The sequence below is a fragment of the Abrus precatorius genome, unplaced genomic scaffold (genome assembly GCF_003935025.1).
Source record: "Abrus precatorius isolate BTA unplaced genomic scaffold, Abrus_2018 Scaffold10, whole genome shotgun sequence".
Classification (NCBI taxonomy): Eukaryota; Viridiplantae; Streptophyta; class Magnoliopsida; order Fabales; family Fabaceae; genus Abrus; species Abrus precatorius.
In genome coordinates, this window is record NW_020874292.1 from 2,652,641 (window position 1) to 2,675,578 (window position 22,938).

The following is a 22,938-nucleotide window of genomic DNA, read 5'->3' on the forward strand; positions in this document are numbered from 1 at the left end:
AATAATTTTAGGGAAGAGAGATAATTTTCAGTTAATTTAAAAGAATGTGTGTTTGACAAGCTTGAAAGTAAATAATATTTGAGAGAAAAAAATAAATGAGTCTCAAAGATTAAAAAGAGAAACAAAAGTGGAGAGGAAATGATGTAAAGTATAAAAATTTTGGGATCCATTATGATTTTTATTTTATTTTCTTGCGTATCAAATGAAATGTTAAAATAATGTATAAGATATGAACTATGATGGAAAGAGGCAACTACCCAAGATATCGCAGCACGACAATATATGGTCATGTATAATTAAAAGCATGACTATGTGTTTTCTATTTCCACGTATTTCTTTCGCTTTTCTCTTGTATTTTAATATAAAAAGAAAGAGATTGGGGAAAAATATTGGACCAAGTGAATTAAGATTTGTTGTGTTTTGGAAAAGAGGTCCTAAATAGTCGAAATAGTGCGAGAAAGCCCATGTGAAAAGCCCATATCTGTAGAAAATACGTTTTTGGTTTAGGATATTTTTTGCAGCAAAACCCTTCCAAGTTCCATCCCTTCCCCCTTATCCATATTCTGGTTAATCACTTCTTCCTCTGCTCTTGGGACATGTCTATCACTGCCACTACCTTCAAGTCCCTTACAATGGCCGAATCGTGCCTTCTCTCTTCTCACTCCTCACTCCTTTACAACAAACCCAAACCCCTCTTTTTCTCTCTTCCATCAAAACCCCTCACACTCCACTTCTCATGCCTCCACTCTTCCCCTTCACTCTCTCTCACCCTCGCCTCCCGAACCCAACGTTCTCCCGTCCTCTCGCTCGTGGCCCAAACTTCAGACTGGGCCCAACAACAAGAAGAAGAGGAAGGTGTCACTGAAACCGAAGCGGGCCTTTCCGATTGGCAGCCCAACGGCGAAGACGCTGAAATCGAAGGCAGCGTAGAAGAAGATGGTGAAGACGAAGAAGAAGGTTTCGTCGAACCGCCAGAAGATGCAAAACTCTACGTTGGAAACTTGCCTTACGATGTTGATAGCCAGAAATTAGCCATGCTTTTCGAGCAAGCCGGAACCGTTGAGATTGCCGAGGTGAGAAACGCTATTTACCGTTTCAATCTCAATTGTTGTCTTCTTGTTGGGTTAGGTTTGAAATGATTTTGTGCTGGTTCTTTCTCTGTCGTTTTAGGTTATTTATAATAGGGAAACGGACCAGAGTCGTGGATTTGGATTTGTAACCATGAGTACAGTTGAAGAAGCTGAGAAGGCTGCGGAGAAATTCAACCGCTATGTAAGTTCGTTTAGCTTCTTTTTTTTATTGTGATGTTAAGAGTTAGCTTGGGATTGGAATTTGGGGGTGAAAGTTTTGATTTGATTTCCACGTTGAATTCCATATGCTACAAACTTGTTCTTAATATGGTTGTCAATTAACAAATGAGGTTATGAACTTGCTGTTTTTTGTCGTGGCTTGTGAGTGAATTCTTGTTTTGTGTTTAACTATGCTGGAGTGTGTTATTTCTGTGACTGTTGAGAAGGGCTGAAAGTATGGTGAAATTTTGAACTAGTAAACGTGTCTTGGAAAAATGGGGAAAAAGAGAATGGTTGGTGTTACCAGTTGATATTCACTTAAGCTTAATGTTTGTAACATGGTGTAAATACACATGTACGGGGTTGTCATACATTTACAGTTGCATGCTAGTTGAACTTTCTATGAATCAAGGTTGTCAAAATCAAGTTTCAAGGTTGGAACAGAAAGAAGTTCTTGGATTGGTGGACCGCAACATGAATTGTAAGAGTCAACTAAAATTCAGAATTATATTCAAATACATATCTATATGCATAAAAAATAATGTAGATAAAATATAAATAACTCTTAAATCACACCAAACATTTAATTATACTTAAACTAAAGATTCATAAGGTCTTATACAACCCAAAAGTCATAAGTCACGAGTTCTGATCCCGTTAAAACTAAAGCAACGCATAAGTATTAAGCAACATGCAAAATCAAGCATAAACTAAAATAGTTAAATTCTAAACATCTAAAGCAAGCCAACAAGAGAGAACTGGAAAATCATGCTAAGTTGAACATGCATCAACAACCAGAGAAGTGAAGAACAACCAGAAACCTTGAACCAGACACAAGGTTGGATATTTTGTGAGAGGTCGAGTGTGAGGGAGAGGGGTCTGCAAGTAGAATCACAGTGGTACGGAGAGAGGGAACAAAGAGGTGTTGCTGGATAACAAAATCACACAGAGAGGGAAAAGAGAGGATATAGATTCAGGTAAAGAGGCTGTGAGATTTTAAAAGGGACTCAAAAATGGTATTTTTTAAAAAGCTGGTCAAGTGACCCTACCTGCTCTCATGCGAGTTATGACTCATTTTGGAGTGCTGCTCCAGTCTGATTCAATGAGTTGGCACGCTACTCCATGTCAGCCAGGTAAGTACTCCACAGTGGCTCCACGACATGCAGGTGTTGAAAAAACTTATTGGACTGGATGATTCAATGCACCAACGTGCAACTTTAACATCTTGGTATGGATACAAGACAAGGTTTCAATACAGCTCATGCATGCACATGGGATAAAACATAACACAATGACAATTAAAGGACAGGATTCTGCTAGGATACACATGTGAAATTCTTAAGACTGCATCATAACAAAAACCTTAAATTTAATAAGAGATATCAATGTTCTGCAAGCCAACACGTTATATACATGTTATATTATTTGTCCAATTATTGTGGCATTCCATCCATATTAGTAGAGAAACTCAAAAAATAATAAAAATAAAAGTAAGCTAGGTGAATATGGGAATGTGGAAATGTCCATACTTCCTAGTTCCCAATCCTACCCTTACACTTCACACGATATGGGAACATGGAAATGTCCATCAACATATCAACAAGTCTTTTTGTTGGTTTCTTGTAGACTGCATTAGTTAATCTGTTTGGGTATTCTTCAAATATTAAATTGCATCTCTGGACTGGACCTGCAACACTTCATGTGTGTCATTTTATCCCATTAAGATGAATAGATGCCACTCCAACTAATGTGTGAGCAGTGCAGACGGCTTAACTTGTACTATCTAGATGCGGTGGTTTGTGCCTATGACATTTTGATACCTCCTTACAAAATATAATTACAACTTAAAATTGAGAGCACCAACCCATATTACTATTTGTAAGATTTTTGTATGCAAGTCTCCGACTTGATGTTTTCCTGAATGAAATAAAATAGAACCTTTATAAGTTTGTTCGTGTTAGATTTATTATTACTGTGGAAGCTTTTTTGCATTTGCAAAGGAGTTTTCAGTTTGCCTTTTTCTTCCTTTAATACAATTCAAATTTATCTTATATGTGATTCACATGTAAAAGCATGAGTGTATTGTCATTAATATTTCTTTGTAATTGCCTTTCTTGTGTGATTTTTTGTACTTTTGGATCTTATTCATATTTTCCCTGACAGGACTATGATGGAAGATTGTTGACTGTTAATAAGGCTTCTCCTAGAGGATCTCGACCGGAACGCCCACCGCGCACTTTTGAGCCTTCCTTTGCAATTTATGTTGGTAATTTGCCATGGAATGTTGATAATTCCCAGCTGGAGCAAATTTTCAGTGACCATGGCAAGGTTTTGAATGCTCGGATAGTCTATGACAGAGACAGTGGTCGATCACGTGGCTTTGGCTTTGTCACAATGTCTGATGAGAAGGAAATGAATGATGCTGTTGCTGCTCTTGACGGTCAGGTATAACTTAAGTTCTTTATTAAATTATCAATGGTTACATGCATTGATAATGAAATGGGCTGAAAGGGAACAGGATTCTTATGGACTCATGTTCATGAGGAAACTGGTTTGAGCTCAAACAGTACCGCATTTAAAATTGCCTCTTGTTGTGTGTGTGCTGAGGGCAGAGTGAAACAATATATCAAAATTGACTACTTGTACGGTTTATTTTTGGTTGATTTTCTGATATGGTGGTTTTGCTATTTCAGAATTTGGACGGGAGGGCGATTAAGGTGAGTGTTGCTGAAAAGCCCAGGCGTGGCTCCTTTTGAATGGTACCTAAAGTAATCCCCCACGTCAGGTGCTAGAGTTCTCTATTTTTCCTTTTTAATAGATGAGGATATAATGCCGATTTTTCTTTAAAGCAATTTCCTTCTTGGTCCTTCAGTTTCAGATTAGATTTATGTACTTTACTGTTATAACTTATAAATTTATTATGTTCAGTAGAAAAGTAAGTTGTAATTCCGACTCCCGAGACTTTGAGGAAAGTCTACATTGTTGCGTTTTCTGTTGGGTTATTTATTATTATTTACGGAATGAAAAAGAAAAGAACAAAAAAAACAGAGGAAAGTGGGATGTTCTGCCGAAACTATTGTAGAGTTGGTTTGCTTTTAAATTCTTTGGTCAACTAGAGTTGGTTTGTTTGATTGTATTTGAAATCCCGTTTTGTTAAATAAGAGAACGAAGTATAATAATTTTTTTAAATCTTATTTATGACGTTTCTTGAATCCACAAGATATACTTTGATCTTACGGTCTTATATTATCTTTCTCTTCAATGTTTTAGCCCCTTTAATTTGAGTAAATTTGTTTTTCAATCAATTTTTAACTTCTAACTTTCAATTCTTAACCTTTTTTTTTCATTATTTGGACGAGATGTATTAGATTTGGAACATTAAATAATTTTAACGGTTCAAAAGTAAAATAAATAAATAAATAATAATGCATAATTAATAAAATGTAAAGAATTTTATAAGACGCGAGCTTAGAGTTTGATGAGAATGAATTTTATGGTTCTTAAAAATTTAGGTTTTGTTTGGAAGATTAGAGGGATATGGTTTAAAAAAATGGTTTGAAAGGTAATGGAGGAAGGAAATTATTGTAAAATCTTCTGAATTAGAGGAATTTAAAAATACGAGAGTAGGAAAGTTTATAAACTTTTTTTTTTCATCTATAAATTTTTAAATATCATTAAACATTACATGAATTTTTTATTTCTCTTCAAAAATCAACTTTCGAATTAAGTAAAATTTGATATTTAATTGGTTAACTTTGAATATATTACAATTTAATTTGTAAATATTTTGAATAAAAAATAGAATTTAGGAGTTTTAAGTAGAAGAAAATTAATGGAGGATTAAATATAATTAATAAAAAATAGAAGAATTTAATTAACATGAAGAAATGTGAGTCCAAATTCATATAGTTTAAAGTAGAGAAATAAAAATGCAATTAATCTTGGAGGGTGAGACTAAAAATAAAAGATCATAAAATAAGAATATATCATTCACTTTCTATTATTACTTATCATATCTAAATAATATAGGCCCTAAAATTCAGTTGGATAAATAGCATATTATTTCTAAAGCCAAAGCCACTTGGCATATAATTCTGTTCAGTTGAATCTTACGTGTTTTGATGTTAAACGAAATTATTTTTAAGAGTAATATTAAATAGGAGTATTTTTAAAAACTATATTTTCAATTATGTCATGATTTTTTTTACCTTGAGTATTTAATTTAATTTTAACTTTAAATTTTTAATTTATTTCTTCATTTAAAATTTTATTTCACTTTTTAAATTTACTTAATTAAAAAATTTATTTGTTATATTTTAAATTTTATTTTAAAAATTAATTTTAATGAAATTTTATGAGTAATTTTATTCTTGTGAAAAACTAATGATGGAGTTGGCATTGAGTCAGGCTAACCAGCTGGTCCTTTTTTGAAAAAATAATAATTTAATTTATTCTTTTAACATTTTTTTGTCAATATTTATTTTAACTTAAATGTATTAAATTAGATTGGGCTTTAGGTTTGTAATTTTTCGGAAAGTTAGACTTCTCATTTGAGTTTGACCAAAAATATGGAAGACTTCTCTCTTTAATCTGACAATTTAAAATATGTGCGAAGAATTTGGACACAGTGGCCTTCAATTTGGATATTGAGGAAGTGTTTGATAAAATTTAAAAATAAATTAGTTGAACGATGAAAGTTAAATAGTTTATTGAATTAAAAATATTTGATAAAATTATTTGTTGAAATAGCTCAAATATAAAATAACATGAAGACATGACTAAATAAGACTAGAATTTGAAATTTGATAGTCACACAAATTTTAAATATAAATAAATATTTATATTTTTTCATTTATAATATTTTATTGAATAAAATAAAATAATAGAATATATATATATATATATATATATATATATATATATAATTCCGATGATTTATATTATAAAATATGATATTAAATTATTTTGTTAAATTATTTATGTTGAACTTGACAAAAGTAAATGTATTAGGGTTTTAGAAACTGAATAGTATAAAGGAGAATTACTAAAAAGAAGTAGGGATAAAAATGAATAAAATTATTTTCAATTAGTAATTTTTTTTAAATACTAGTAACTATCATTTCATCTACTTTTGCAAATAAAATTGGTTTTATAAATAAGCTTTTCATATAGTAAAATTAGCTTTCAACCGGTTAAAAAGTATTTTCAAACAAACTCTAAGAGAGTACTGAATTAAATTATAAGTTGACTAAAAGTTAAAAATTTAATAATAAAAGTTGAAAAGATAATTAATTGATTGAAAAATATTTAATCAAAAATTTAATTTGTTTGGTAAAAGATGAATTCATTTATTTTGATCATCTTATAACATAAGAAAATATATTTTTTTTCAAAAAATTGTGACCCTACAATAACTCAAGGAATAAGTATGTGTTTAGGTATAAATTAAGTTTCTTATTTTGAGAAATATTTAGGAGTCCCTATCAACTATCTTAAGCCTTCCAGACAAGATTGCTTCTTTTTCGTTGACAAAGATGTTATTTAATTAGTTTGAGAAAAATTTGTAGACCTAAAAATAAGTCTTGTGAATTAGACTTATTTTATGAAAATCTAGTGGAGACTCATAACTTCTCCTAATGACTTGTGAGCTCTGGTCTTATGCAAAAATATAAACTTACCATTGGCAAGATACCTTGTCCTAATACTAATCATAATTAGTCTTACTTGTGAAAAAATATTATTTTTAGGATGGGTTCTTGGGGATGGTATGACCATTAGATTCTGGAAGGATAGCTGGGTTCCAGAGTCTTGTTAATTATGTTGTTCAACCTATTCTTGATAATGATATTAATATGCTTGTTGCTATGTTTTGCCCTTAAGGTAATTGGGATTGGCCTAGGATTAGTTCAGTGCTTCCTGCCTCCCTATGTGAATCCATCTCTAATAATTTTTCTACTGGTGAGAATGGGGGTTAGACCTTTTCTTCTGGAAATATTCTAGCAATGGGATTTTTTCTATTAAATCAGCCTATAATTTGATTGCTTCCTTGACAGGTAATGGAGAAAATCAAAATCATAATAAAATTTTTAAATTTGTTTGGAATTGTGGGGTCCACCTAAAATCTCATTTTTCATTTGGAAAATTGCAATGGTAGGTTGCTAATAAATGTGGAAAATCGAGATATGACTATCTCTCCTTATTGCCGTAGATGCAATGAAGAGGCTGAATCCATCATGCATATCCTTAGGGATGGTTAGTTTTCTAGAACATTTTAGAACCAGCTAATTCTCTTTGAAAATTGGTCTTTTTTTAGTAAAAATTTACATAAATGGCTGGAATATAATTTGTCTCCACAAAACTTTAAAATTTACCTCCACTAGAATGTTTTATTTGGTATGGTTATTTGGAATTTATGGATAAATAGAAACAATGCTATAAGTTTTCAACAATAAGTTTGTAACTTTTAGCTAGGTTAACAACTAAAAATTATAAACTCATAACTTTCAATTCATTTTACCAAACATAGTTATAATTTTGCTAAAAAATTGTACACATGATTCTCTCTCACCAATTGAATGACTAGCATAGCCTAACAACTGTCTTAGGAAAAATTATTCGGTAGTCAAGAATCATGTGATCTCATCTACTCATGTTTTGTCAAGTGTTAATATTTTAAAAGATACATGTGGTATTTTTTTTATTAGTTGAGACTATGATAAGTTAGGACCTTATATAATATTTTTCAAGAAGATTCTTTCTTGCCAATGAGATTCTCCTTTTTATACATATACTTTTTTCCATTAAATTAGATTTTCTATTTTTTAGAAAATTTTTCTTTTCTCTTCTTTTTCATTTGTTTTATTTTTTTTATGTATTCATTTTCACCTTTTTCTTTAATCCTTATTTTCTTACTGTTGTCCCTTATAACTTAATTAGCCTTTTTTCCCATCTTACCTAAAATCAGCCATATCATCTTCCTTTACTTCTAATATCTAAGATAGTTCCTATTATTTTTAATGGTCATTTTTACTATTCAATTAAAGCACAATTATAATACTAGCAGTTACACAAACATAAAATGGAAAAGAAAAAGATATATAGTGAGAAAAAACAAAAGGAGAGGTTTATTTATGTAATTGCATGAGACTTTATTCAGGCAACAACAGCAAATTAAATAATCTTTTAAAGTCTTTTATATTCTTATTTTGTATGCATTTTAAGTAATATTCAATTACTCTGGTTAGAAATTATGATTCCCTATCTTATGTAAATTTCAATTTTAATACTTAATATAAGTGCCATTAAACTTATTTCAAAACTTTAATCTCAACATTATTGAAAAGAAAAAGTTAGTAAATTTTTACCATGTAATTAATTTAGTCCCACACAATTCAACTTCAAAAGTTTTTGACCTGCAATGGGCCAACGCAGTTTTTACGAGTACTACTGCAAGTAGACATTGATCTTTTACGACAAAAGAAAAAAGAAAAACATTAAATCTTTTACGACCAAAAATAAAAAAATAAAAAATTGATCTTTTATATTAGGGAAATTATACTAATCTCATGAAATTTAATGAAATTACACCTGCACACCCCATTTATTTTAGAAGTCGCACTCACCTTTCTCGACTACAAGTCAATGTCTCTCTTGAATTGCAGTAATAATTAAATCACAAGGTAGAAACTAAAAAGCAACAAGTAAAAATGCAATTTAATTTATCCTTTTCGAAATAATTAGAATTAATAAAAATCAAAATGATTTCTTTAAGAAAATTAAACTAAATAAAATCATATTTATAAAAATAAAAAATATATTTAAAGACTTAATTATACTCATGGTAATATTTTTAAAAAGACGGTGATATTTGAAATAAAAATTATTATCAATGACCATGAATTTGGCAGTTAGAACACGGACTTTCTACTATACAAATTCCAACTGCATGTGGGTACATTCATGATTCAACAACTGATATCTGTAAAGCGTTAACCTTCCAAAATTAAAGAAACCTGAACTATAAAAATTTTAACAGCATGTGTAGAACTAAGATCCAAACACTGAACTCAGGAAGTTGGCTTCCTTTTAGTAACCTCGAAGTTGAGTTTCTCGACTAGTGAGGGGCACATAACGAACAGAGGTCTCAGTGCGAACACTGATAGAACCATCAGAATTCTTATCCACCACCTTTAAATCTTGAAATATGTTTCCAACAGGAATCACCATTCTACCTCCAGGCTTCAGCTGGTCAATAAGTGGTTGGGGAATTTCCGGTGCTGCTGCTCCAACGTGAATGGCATCATAAGGAGCAAACTCTGGCCAACCTTGCCTTCCATCTGTCAACACAACAGTTACTCAAATAGTTGAAATTATCAATGTACTAAGAAGGCAAAATTCCAATAAGTTGAAATTAATAGGATTATGCAGCTATAGTACATCCATTAGATTCCATTGTCATATGCATAATATCCCCCTCAGAATACAAGAACAATCTTCTGGATCATCTATATTTTCAGTTTTGGTGAACTCAGTCACCTCGAACAAATCCTTAACCCCAAAGTTTATTTCATGGCCTACACATAAATAAAAGCATAAACTTCCATCTTTCAGATTCAGCAGAAATTTCAGAAACCATACCACCAACATGAACAGAAAGGGAACCATCTTTCAACAGCATAGCTGCAGCACTTTTATGAATATTCTCTATTGAAAAAGAAACCAATTCAGGAATATGCTCCACTCCAACAGCACGTCCTTGGGGTCCAACCATCAAGCCAAAGCACGCAGTCAGGTATCCTGTTCCTGCAAATAGGCCAAAAATGTGGAAATTGTGAACACCAAGTGAAGAGAACAAAGAGAAGAGGCCAAAAAGAACTGCTGTTACTTAGAACATCAGTAGCTCCATATAGAATATATTTGAACCTCAAATTATCCACATTGAATTGGGATTACACAAATCAATAGGAGAAACCTAATTCTAAACGCCTTTCAGAAAACACAGTCACGGTTTTACATCATATCATCTTGCTACGCCCATATAACCTCACCACCAAATGAGATTGTTTAAACTCAGAAACTACTCTTCATCCACATTCCATGCAATCTGGTGTTCAAGCAATAATATCCAGTCTCTCACCGTTATTATTACACCTTGTCAGCCATCAACTTGTCTAAGTTCTACCATCTGCCTCAATAAACAGTCTCTTCAACACAAGACAACAACTTCATCATTTTATCCAACATATTCATGCCTCATCAACAAGAAATCAAATGCGCAGAAATACTAACGGAACCCCCAAAAACTTCATTCACCAACTAACATGCAACTCCCATTTCTCCTGGATGTGGTCAAATAAAAATTTAGAAAACCAATAACTTTCTAACTTGATCATACATAAGTTCAGGGACTATATTCTATTTACCAGAACCAATGTCCAGAGCATGCATCCCAGGCTGCAAATTATCATCCAGCAACTGAAGGCACGTGGCATGCATATGCGGTGCAGATATAGTGGCATTGTACCCTATGGCCATGGGGCTGTCATCATAAGGTGAAGCTCCATCAGGTACAAACAAAGCTCTATCAACTGTCTCCATTACCTCAGCCACCTTACTCGATGAAATCACTCCATAACGCTGCAACCTTTCCACCATGGCTTTGTTCTTACTCATCCCACTCACAGAGCAGAACCGCTGCCATTTTTTCAAAAATATTTTTATTCAATAATTTCTTGGCATAAAAAAAATACAAGTAATGCTATATCTTCCTAATATTTGATTGGGTATGGAATGAAAATTTGAATGTATTTAAATTGTTAAAAACATACAATACATTTAATTCCTTCTTACCGTGGATTTAGAATGATTCAAAAACAGTTTTTCTACCGTTGTGTAGTTGGACACAACAAAAAATCAATAAATAGTTAATTTTTATTGAAAATTGTAGCATTTAATGTTATAATGCATTAAATTTGTAATATCTTTTGATTTTTAAAAACTTGGTGGATATATGTTCTTATTGGGTGCCCTTGATTACCGCTTAGAAAAATCGATTCAAAAATTTCGCAGGAATTAAGGAACACAAGTAACAATACTGCTTGGTTTTCTTCCATTTCTCTTTTCTTTCTCCGCTGGGAAAGTGCGCACTAAGGTTCCCCGTGAGGAGTGAAATAATTGAAAAAAAAACCTAAAAAAGCAAAAATAAAAGGAATAGGAAGAAAGAGAGAGTGAAATAATTGAAAAAAACCTGCATGCGAAGGAAGAGAGTGTTCCCCGTGAGGAAATTAGGGTTTGGGAAGAAGAAGAGGTTGGTGATGAAGGAGAAGGTGGAAGAGTGAGGAGGTGACAAAGAAACACGTGTGTGGTTGGAGAGAGTGTGAGCGCGTGTAGTTGTAGTTATGCGTGTAGCACTTGCATATGCATAACAGTAGCGGCAACCAAACGCTAACGCAGGGAAAGGGTAGTAGTGGTACGTTACGCTCATTTCTCTTTTCTCCTTCTTTCTTTTCTTTTCTCGCTCATTCCTTTCGCACGCTTTCGTGCCCACTCGTCATATACTACCCACACGTGTCAACCCATCCTCTAGGCCCAGGCCATACGTGGGCTTCTTGTTGTGGAGGTTGGGCTTAGTTACATTCCGCTGAATATTATCGTTTAAAATAAGAAAATAAAATGTAATTTAGTTTGAGAAAATATTTTTTTTATTTTTAATGCTTAATTAAGTGTTTCATCCATACTAAAATTATATATTTTAGATTTAGTCTATATAAAATATTTTTTAAAGATATAATACATATTTTTTATAAATTATTATTTTTAGTATTTTTATACGGCCAAATATTAACTTTTGGTTGAATCACAATAGTTAGAAGATTAAAAATAATTATAAAATAAAAAAAAATATATTCTTTTAGATTTAAATATGTAATTAATCTCTGTAAATATAATATATTTTGTAATAAACTTTTATAATTTTTTTTTAGAATCTAGTCTCTAAAATATTAAGATATTAAGATTTATTTATTAGGTTTAACCTTTCTCTTATTTTAAGTGTTGAGTTGATTGATGGAGAGCCAACTCAGTGTAATATTTTTAATTTGTGAAATAAATTATAACATAGGAAGATAAATAAATTAAATACTTTTATTTTTATAGTTAAAAAAATTGAGAAAAGTTAAACTTTTTTTCATTCTATTATTTAATTTTATGAAAACTTGAACATATTCAAAATTTTTAAAAGAAGCATTTATAGAATTTAAATTTGTAAATACAGTAAAAACTAAAATTTTCATTCTTAGAATTCAGTTATTCCATAATACAAACATATAAATTTGAAACATAAATAACACTGTCTTCCAATAGAGTAAATTTTTATAAAAATGAATATAATCTATAGTTAAAATAACTAACTATCAATATTATAAATATATTTCAAATTAATATTTACAACTAAACTTATCACAGTATTATAAATTCAAAATTAACATTTAGAATAATTACATAACCTTGCCAATTTAAATAAAAATTTAATAAATATTACAATTTTTTAGAATATTGTAAACCCTACAAAATATTTTTTTTTTATATTCTCACTGAGAATATAACTCTAGATCGAGTCAATCTTTTTTAATTTTTTTAAATTCATTTCATGAAAATAGTTAGTAAGGGTGAGTATTCCTTATCTCAATTTAATAAACTTCAAGTGTTGGCTAAGAAATAAGGATTAAGGAGAAAATGCAACAATAGTTATATACCAAGAATTAGGAAGAAGAGTTAATTATAGGTTTATAACTAGGATCGTAAGATCCTACCAAATATATAAAGTTATACTTAATCATATACATATGCATAAAAAATAACAGATAAAGAAAATAACCTCTAAATCACATGTTTTAACTATAAATAAATAAACTTAAGAATTGCATTAAAATTAGAATATGTCATATAGAATTGTTTTTGAATCTTTCTTTTTAAGTCTTTTCTTTTCGTGAAAAGAGAGCTTTAACACTACTAAGGTTTTCCTTTAACCTTAGCCTTCTTCCTTTCTCATTTGGTGTCACTTTGCCTTTGTAACTGTAGATTTGAGGAGATTTGATCCCTTGAAACTCCTATTGTTGGCACAATGCTGTTAAGGATGGCTCACCATGAAGCGAAGAAGCATTTAAAGGAGGAGATCATTGGTGGATAGAAGTAGGAAGAAAGTCAAATTGGCTTCACAATCTCTCATGGAGGTTTTGAAAGTGGACATGAAAGAAGATAAACATAAAGATGAAAATCAAGTGTTTTCTAACTTTAATCCTTTTGCCTTTGTTTTATATAAAAATAAAGTATTGGCTTCAAAATGTTTAGATCTGATACTAGGAGATAAAGATATAATTAAATTAATTTTAGAAGAGTTAAATATTAACCCTAAGGTTGAAGAACAAGATTTACTTGATAACAATAATTGGAATCTTTGTCCCGAACTGAAAGTGCATATTTCTAGGGTATGCATGACAGATAAAGGGCTATAAATTATGATGTATAGAGAAGTTATGTTCACCTAAGATCGTTGTCGATAAAGATGCTAAGTTTGATAAGGGGACATTGAGAAATCAAAAAGAAGAATCTTATAAAGATTAGGTAGACGTAGATCATGCTGCTAAGAAATAAGTGGAGCTAGAAATTGATGTTGGGAAGATAAAACGAGAAAAAGATACAAATCAACTATGTATTTTAAGTGTTATTTAACCCAAAGTAGAACAACATGATGAGTCTAATAATATGGATCATAGTAAAGAAGAACCATACAGTATTACTACTAGCAGGACAAGATAACAGATTTAAAGACCTTAGAGATATTTGAATTCTGTTACCTGTGCACTTGATTCGTTAGATGGAGATCCTATAGCATTTGCTTTTGCTATGGTATATGGTACGATAGAAGATGAATTGTCTACCTATCGTGATGCAATAGATAGTAACGAGTTAACATAATGACTAATAGTAATAACGAGGAGATTGAATCTTTTCAGAAAAATAAGACTTGTGAGCTGGTAAAACTTCTTAAGGAAAAAAGAATCATGACTACAAATGGATCTTTAAAAGAAAAAAAAGAATCCCTAGTATTGAACTTCCAAGGTTCAAGACAAAACTGGTAACAAAGGGCTATACAAAAGAAGGATATTAACTTCCATGAAGTATTCTCTCCTGCAGTGAAGTATAGCTCTATCATGATCCTCTTAGCTATTGTAAATACATTTGACTTAGAGTTAGAACAACTTAATGTGAAGACGATGTTTTTGCATGGTGAGTTGGAGAAGAATATTTACACGAGTCAACTATAAGGGTTCATTTTTCCTGAGAATAATGACCATGTATGCTTGTTGAAAAAGTCATTGTATGGCTTGAAACAATCCTCAATGTAGTGGTGTAAGAGATTTGATGTATTTATGATTGGTAATGGATATAAAAAAAATTGATATGATAATTGCATATACTCTAAAGAGCTTCTAGACAGTTGTAAGATTTATCTATTGTTGTATGTAGATGATAGGCTAATTGTAGCAAGCAATAAAGCTGAAATTAGAATGCTTAAAGCTCAGTTGGGAATCGAATTCAAGATGAAAGACTTAAGTGCAACAAAAGAAGATTCTTGGCATAGAGATTCATAAAGAGAAACATTGTGGCAAGTTGTGGTTATCCCAACAAAAATATGTAATAAAGGTGTTACAACATTTCAATATGGATCAATCTAAATTGGTCAGTACTTCTTTAGCTGCACGATATAAGTTATCATCAATCGAGTGTGCGAAAACTGAGGAGGAGGTAGAGCATATGTCTCATATACCTTATTCTAGTGCAATTGGTAGTTTCATGTATACCATGGTGTGCATTAGACCAGATCTTTCACATGTTGTAAGTGTAGTAAGTAGGTTTGTGAGCAAACCAAGAAAGCTACACTAGGAAGCTGTGAAATGGATCATGTGATACTTGAGAGGTGTTGTAGATGTTTGTTTGGTATTTAACGGTCAATAAACCAAAGGAGTTATAGGCTATATAATTTCTAATTATGTTGGTGATCTAGATAAAAAGAGGTCATTGACAAGTTATATCTTTAGAGCCTGTGGATGTATTATTAATTGGAAGGCAACATTGCAACATATGTTGGCATTATTAACTACTGAAGATAAGTATATGGCATTAGCTAAAGCTGTTAAAGAGAGCATATAGGTGCATGGTCTTTTGGATAGTTTTGAGTTGAGCCAGCAGGTGCCAATTTATATCAGACTTTACTTTATTAGAGAAAGTGAGTAATAAAATGATTATGATTAAAAAGGTAGCTAAAATTAAAATCCAGCAAACATGATGACAAAATCGTTGCCGGTTGATAAGTTCAAAATCAATATTTGTAGAAGTTGAAGACTTATGTCAAAGAACCAAATACAAGCTAAGGTGGAGAATTGTTAAAATTAGCTTATATTTAGTCAAATGAAGGAAAGTTATAGAAAGAATTCATGGAGCCTATTTTTATGGGTTTCTTTAAATGCATGTGTGACAAAAATGAATTCTTATGTTGCTATAAACATGGGCCTTCATTTCCTTATAGAAACATTAACGTACAAAAGCATAAGAAAGAAAAGAAAAAGATTTTTTTAATGCTTTATAGTGAGAGAAAAATAGAGATTTGAGAGAAATTTCTATGAGTGTAATTTTGGGAGTGCTTTACTAAGTCAATTTTCACAATAATTTTGCATATGCTTCCACTCACATTTATTAAGTTGTTCACACACTTGGGGTGTATTAAACTCTGATTTCTTAACAATATGATTATTAAATTAGATTTGAAAATTTTTTATGATAAGCTTTAGTGGAATTTTATTACTAGTACTTTGCTTAGGGCTGACTTGAACTATAATTTTCTTAATCTTATACATTATTGTCTATCTTCTTTATTTATGATTTTGAATTAGAATAATAACTTTTCTAGTTCCTTTAAGCTTGTTAGAGGTATCCTTCAAGGGGATCCTATCTCCCTTTTGAAAGATTAACTCACCTTATTAAGGTTATTAAGGATAACATCTTGAAAAATGAGTGGATTTCTTTTTTCTTTTGACTATCAAGGTCTCAATATATCTCTTTTATTATTTGCTAATGACATCATCCTTAATGCCAAAATTGATCTTAATTAAGCTTCTATTATTACGAATTTTTTTAAAAAAAATTGTTTTGCCTTTGGCTTAAAGGTTAATATAGTCAAGTCTTCTCTGCTTTTTTCTAATAATACAAACTTTTCTCTTTATTAGGATATTAGTGATTATTTGGATATAAATTCTTCTAACCAATTTGGTCGATATTTTGATATTCCTATTAATTACCATAAACTCTCTAAGAGTTATTTTTCTTTTCTTATTGATAAAGTTAGAAAGAAACTCTCTTTAAAATATAAACTCTCTGTCTCTAGTTGGTAGGGTTGTTTTGGCTCAATCCTGCCTCACAAGCATTTCATCTTATATAATCCAAATCACTCTCATCTCTGCTACTATTTGTAATAAGATTAATAGTCTCTATAAGAAATTTATTTGGAGATCCTTGAGCACTTGGAAGAATCATCTTATTGAATCACAAAACATTTGTAAACCTAAGGATGAGGAGGGTTAGGGTTTAAAGATCTCCATATGCTTAATAAAGTTTATATAATAAAATTATGTTAAAAGTTTATCATTTCTCCTACTGATCTTTGGGCTTAGGTCCTATGTAAAAAAAATAAATTATTTGTTGGTCATGATCTAGGTGCTAGGAAAAAAAAGGGTTTCTCATCTTTGAAAATATTTGAGATAGATATGTAGATTCTTAAGGTTTCTAATATGCGAAGTTTCTCTCTGCGTCTTGTTTCTCATAGGGACTTAGATATCCATGTGACTTTGTTTTCTGATAAGGGTAGTTGGGTTTGCGATAAAATTAATTCCTTACTGCCTACTCATATTTGTAAGATGATTGCTTAAATCAACTCCCTATTTTATCTGGTGGTAGGATTCAATTTTTTGGAAGTTGTCTAGTAAAAATATTTTTTTTCCCGTTAGATATGCTTATCAATTAATGTCCCAGGCCTCCCATTTGCTTGCTCCTAACTCTAATATTTTAAAATCTGTTTGGAAGTGGGATGGTTCTCTTAAGATTGCTTTGTTTTTGTGAAAAAAATTTCATAGGAAGTTGCTTACCAATGAATAAATGTTTAAGAGATGAATGACTAATTTTGTCCTTTGTCCCAAGTGTGAAGAGGCCTTTGAATCAATCATACATATTCTATTTGACTATTTTTATGCTAGAAATATTTGGAACTTTTTACTTTTTCAAACCAATGGGCCTAGTTTTTTAGGTAGTGGTCTTTCTACTTGGTTATTCTAATCCTTATTTTAGTAAATTTTTCCAGTGGAATAGACTGTTTGGTATAATTGTTTGACACTTGTGGAAAGATAGAAACTCTTATATTTTTCAATGTTTTCTTGCTCAATCTAATGTTTTAGTTCAAAAGATTATTTGTAATGCTTATTATTTTGAGTTTTGCTACAGGAACAAACTTGCTTGTCTTTCTAGATTGACTAATGATCAATTTCAGATTAAGTGGTCTTCCCCCAATTGAAATTGAGTACAATGGTATTGTTTTCCATTCTCCTTATCCTTCAATTGCTCCTACATAAATGAAATTGAATACAATGGTCTTTCCCTCAGGTAACAGAACTTTAAAAAATATACTTAGGCATGCAATTGCTCCTACATAAAGGAAATAATACCATCTGGACTGAGTCTGATTCTAAAGTTGCTCTAAACTTAATTATGTCTATTCAAGCAGCTCACATCCTTTATTCTATTTGATTTGTAATATTAGGGATACCCTTAAACTTGTTAAGTTTGTTAGGTTTGCTTATGTTTGTAGGAAAGCAAATCAGTGTACTTGTAGATTGGCCAAAATAGGGCTTGAGTCCTTTTTATTTTTTTTCTAGTTTTGATATAACTCCTTTTGATTTTTATCCTGATTTATATTTAGATGCTTGTTGTATTTGGACTCCTAGAGTTGCTACTTAGTATTTTGTTTTTGTTCTAACATTTAGCTCCTTTGAATAAAAAAATAATAACAAACTTAAGATTCAATACAACTCATAATTAGTGAACAAATTAATGTTATTTTAAAAAATAAAATTAAGTCCAACAAAAATAATCCATAAATACCAGTAATAAACAAAAGAAATAGAAATGACAAAAAGAAACAAAGAATCAAAAACCAAAGGACCTTTGAACAATGTCAAAACAAAAGTATTGTCAACAAAAATTAGAAAATTACACAACGTAGAAGTACCTGAGTAAAAAAAAATATCACGCACAAAGTATGAAAGTGGTTTCAAAATTAAGAAAAAAATGACTGAAAATATTCTAATATATGACTAAAGTTATCATTACACAAAAGAAAATGGTCTCAACATAAAAATTGAATTTAAAATCTATGCAAACAAGTTTTTACCAAATAAGATCATGAAACACTATCCACTAATATGTGCAAAAAAAATTGATCAAATTTGCAATCTTGTTAATGAAAATTAGAAAATTACACAACATAATAGCACTTGGGTAAAAAATAAATAAAATAGAGTATCAGGCACAAAGCATGAATGTGGTTTCCAAATTAAGAAAAAAATGATTGAAAACATTTTAATGTAAGACTAAAAGTTATCATTACACAAAAGAAAATGGTCTCAACATAAAAAAATTGAATTTAAAATCTATGCAAACAAGTTTTTCCAAATAAGATTGTGCAACACTATCCACTAATATGTGCAAAAAGATTAGATCAAATTTGCAATCTTGTCAACAAAAATTAGAAAATTACACAACGAAATAGCACCTAAGTAAAAAAAAAAAAATAGAGTATCACAGTCATGCAGTTCCAAATCCATAGCTGCAACCATGAAATTCCGTAATAAAACAAGAATTTTAGAGAGTTACAGTCATGGTTATGAATCTATAGTTGCAGCTGTGAGAGGACAAAGTAATTAGGGAAATCCAAATCTCCACAGTTGCAACTGTGAATCCATAGCTGCAGTAGTGGAATAAAAAATTTCAAATTTCTCTTATTTTAAAGACACGTATAAAAGGAGATTTTGGGGGGAGACACAAAAAGACGAACAGAGATCGAGAGAGAGATATCTAAGAGAAAACAGAGCACAAAAAAGATGTGGGGAAGGGATTGCTTGGGAACATGGAGCCTTTTTCATCTTTTCTTCTTCTTGTAATTTTATTTTATATCTTACTATAACCTTCACCATAAGTGGCTAGTTTCTCTTGGATTGGATTCGATGTAACTATTAACTCTATTTTTTCTTGAGTTTATATGATATTTAGTTACCGTACTTGTGTGATATTCTAATCTTAATGCTTATTTCGGCTTGATCACCAGTTTTATGAACTAGGGTTTGAAATTTTGTTGAAAAATATTTTCTTAATCTGAACTGAATCATAACACCTAATAAACTCTTGTACTAGGAATGAACTTGGGTTTGTTAGACATTTATGTTCAAGTTATTGTTCTTAATGTAAGGTGTTATTCTTAATCATAGAGGAATCATGTTTTAAGATTAACTACCTTAGGACTTAATTTTGAGGGATTTGGTTAAGTTACTCAATAAATGTAGAAGTAAGATAGTTGAAACCATATTTACTCATTGAAGATAAAGTGTTAGCAAGTGCATTTGAATCCAATCTCTTTCTTGCATTAGGTTTTCTACTAAAATTTTACTCTATTTGTTTTTATTTATTTTCATGCAAATTATTATTTCAACCATGTTTTCCATTTCTGTATATGAACAAGAAAGAAAATTACTATTATCACCAAATCTTTGAGGACGATATCAATTTATTATAACAAAGCTTGATTTGTTTGCCAAGTGTTATCAAAAAAACGTCACCAACTACATAATAATAATAATAATTTTTTTAAAGATTGATGAATAAATAATTTTTTAAAAATTTTAAATGTAAATTTAAATTTTATAGACTTTAGAATAACATTGCATGCCTTCAATAGTCAGGGTACATTAAATTTTACTAATTTTAATTTGCATAATATTTTTTCAAATATATGTAAGAATGGTGTAATGCTTTACTATGTAGGACATTTTGTAAAAAAAATATATTAAATAATTTCAAAGGTTCGTTAATTTTATAATATTATGACAGATTAACCATCTGTTGCATAAAAAATCTTGTAGCGAGTGAACAAAAGTAAATTCATGTACATTATGGTCGTATATGGCCATTAAGATACATGTTAAATTATTATTAATCTCTTAAATTTAAATGTAAAATAACAAATAACTTAAAATTAATGAGTTTAATTATTATTATTATTATTATTAAATTTACATATTATATGATTGGTTTTATTGATTTACATAAAAAAGTTCAACATCTCCTCAAATTTAGAAGTATGGAGTAATCACTTTATTTGATTTCATTTTTGGCATAGTTTGCCTGTTGTAATTTGTAAAATAAATAATAGAAAAATACTCAAGAAATGAATTTGCTACAGACTATATAGCTACCAAGCATAAGTGCAGACATATTTTAGTTGTATTTTGCTCTATGTTATTGAGATTCACCAAGCGTGTAAAGAACAACGGTATGGCATCTATCTTTACAGTTTGTATACCATTTATCATCTCTCTATTTGGCATTGTTCCTCATTTTTCATTCATTCTCACAAAACTTTCTAACTAAAGCTTCTTGCATTCGCTTTTACAGTTAATTTCGTAATTTGAAAATGGCTCCATCGTCATTGTTACTGTGGTTTGTATATCTATAAGCACTATTTATAAATTGTATTTATTATTATTATTATTATTATTTTATAATTGAGAAAATAGCATTCCTTTAAAAAATGTTTATATTATATTTTTCTTCACTCTTATTTTAAATTATACATTCTCCTTTTTGTGAAAGATGAATATAAAATACATTTGAATCTATTTTAACTTAAGTTATTTATATAAAAAAAAACTCTTGTGATGATTTTCAACATGATTACCAGTTAAATTTAAATTTTCTTATAATTATTAATTTTGTGACCTTAGAAGTTAAAACAGAGATTTTAGATAAAAATTTAATGATGATAATTAAGGTACTTATAACTTAATTATATACTCTAAGATACTAAAATCAATAATAAGATGTTCAAAATTAGTTGCTAGTAGCGTTAATAGTTGCAGGAAAAGATAAAATATCGCTAGGAGATACATTCATGATTTTTATTTTATTTAATTATCCTCTACTTTTAAAATTTAGTAAATATGATATTTTGTCATTTTTTCGACATTCTCATTTTTCACTCAATTTTTGTAATTTGATATGATAAAATCGTTTTCTTTTTATAACTAACTAACGAAAACATTAAATTTCACTAAAAAAATGTCTCTTCAAAACCTAATGTCACATTTTCTAAATTTATTTAAAATTTATCAAGTTTCATTAATTTTTTTACGTAAACTTTAAAGCAATTTCATATTCTAATTAATAATCCCCCAAGAATTTGGATTAAAAAAAACTTGAGGATTTTAAATAGAAAAAAATTCAATAGTGACACCAAATTTATATAATTATACAAATGAAGAAACTTAATTAACTTTATACAAAAAAAAACTTAGCAAATCAAAATCACACACTGATTCACCTCTACACACACACACACACAAATTATTTTTATTTCTCATCAAATTAAATAGTTTTTTTATATATTAAGCATATATTTTAATTTACATTTTTATAATTTATTTTTTATTTAAATTTTATCCATTTATTTAATATATTAAATATTTATTATTGATAATTGTAATATTTCCTTTTTAAAATTTATTAAATTTTTAAATAGTCGAACAATAAGTTGAGTCTAAATACATAAAAATTACTAGTTTTAATAACTTGAGTGTAAATGTTGTACATTGTTTAGGACTGCTATGGTCAAATTTAACAAGCAACTCTTATATTTTCATACTTATTCTCTTACATGCTTCCTTTATCCTTTTTTTCTTTTTCTTTTTATCTTTTTTTCTATTATATTATTTATCATGTCTTTTGTTTTGTTTTTTCTATCTTACTTTTTCTTCACTCGTTTCAAACTATAAAATTGAGTGTAAACTAATATTTTCCTTAAGAAAGTGTCTTGCGTGAGTACATGGAGACCTCATTCACAGTTTTCATTTTTATGATGGAGACTGCATGCATGGAGTTCGTATGAACAGCTTTGAAGGATTGCATGGTAATTATATGCCTACAATTGTGACATCCTTGACCAACATATAAGGAACCTATCCTTGACTTTCATTTTTTTAAAAGAAAAAGATACACTTCGATTTCTATACGAGTATTTTTACCCTTTTATTTTTCTAGTACGAGTATTTTTACCTTGAGTTCCTCTTCAGTCATTATCAACACTAAAGCCTTTGACATGGTCACATGCATTCAAAGGCAACACCTTCGTTGCTGATATAACAAAAAGAAATTGTCCTTTAAAATAGACAAATAGTACATCTAATTCGCTTCTCATATTGGATAATAATACTATAAAATAGGCAAGATTCTTCGAGGCTGTATTTGCTTTTTAAAAGTAAATAAATAAAAAATC

The 22,938-nt window shown here is 29.8% G+C and overlaps 2 protein-coding genes across 4 annotated transcripts; one reads left to right on the plus strand and one right to left on the minus strand.

Annotated features, from left to right (window-relative positions):
• The first annotated feature begins 390 nt into the window (after positions 1–390).
• On the plus strand, positions 391–4,528 carry LOC113866915 (28 kDa ribonucleoprotein, chloroplastic-like). The gene is made up of 4 exons (XM_027501714.1): positions 391–1,073; positions 1,171–1,272; positions 3,453–3,734; positions 3,983–4,528. Exons 1-4 carry the CDS (start codon positions 597–599, stop codon positions 4,043–4,045), a joined length of 924 nt encoding a protein of 307 aa, XP_027357515.1. The 5' UTR covers positions 391–596; the 3' UTR covers positions 4,046–4,528.
• A 4,585-nt stretch (positions 4,529–9,113) lies between these two features.
• On the minus strand, positions 9,114–11,810 carry LOC113846402 (protein-L-isoaspartate O-methyltransferase 1). 3 transcript variants are annotated; one of them, XM_027474613.1, is made up of 4 exons: positions 11,536–11,810; positions 10,712–10,982; positions 9,927–10,091; positions 9,114–9,625 (listed from the first exon to the last, which is right to left on the minus strand). In XM_027474613.1, the coding sequence occupies exons 1-4, from the start codon at positions 11,770–11,772 to the stop codon at positions 9,375–9,377; spliced, it is 924 nt and encodes a 307-aa protein (XP_027330414.1). In that variant the 5' UTR covers positions 11,773–11,810; the 3' UTR covers positions 9,114–9,374. The 3 variants fall into 3 exon arrangements, with proteins under 3 accessions (XP_027330414.1, XP_027330434.1, XP_027330423.1); XM_027474633.1 differs by having other exon boundaries at positions 9,358–9,625; positions 10,712–10,984; positions 11,523–11,648; XM_027474622.1 differs by lacking the exon at positions 9,114–9,625 and adding an exon at positions 9,632–9,862 and having other exon boundaries at positions 9,951–10,091; positions 11,536–11,796.
• Between the last annotated feature and the right edge of the window lie 11,128 nt (positions 11,811–22,938).

Excerpts from the sequence above, each read along its gene's own strand:
- LOC113866915 (XM_027501714.1), top strand. The coding sequence starts at position 597 with ATGTCTATCACTGCCACTACCTTCAAGTCCCTTACAATGGCCGAATCG. Across the intron at positions 1,074-1,170 it reads GAACCGTTGAGATTGCCGAG|GTTATTTATAATAGGGAAAC; the intron begins GTGAGAAACGCT and ends CTGTCGTTTTAG. Across the intron at positions 3,735-3,982 it reads TTGCTGCTCTTGACGGTCAG|AATTTGGACGGGAGGGCGAT; the intron begins GTATAACTTAAG and ends TTGCTATTTCAG.
- LOC113846402 (XM_027474613.1), bottom strand. The coding sequence starts at position 11,772 with ATGAGCGTAACGTACCACTACTACCCTTTCCCTGCGTTAGCGTTTGGT. Across the intron at positions 10,983-11,535 it reads CTCTCTTCCTTCGCATGCAG|CGGTTCTGCTCTGTGAGTGG; the intron begins GTTTTTTTCAAT and ends AAAAAATGGCAG. Across the intron at positions 10,092-10,711 it reads TGCTCTGGACATTGGTTCTG|GAACAGGATACCTGACTGCG; the intron begins GTAAATAGAATA and ends GCCTATTTGCAG.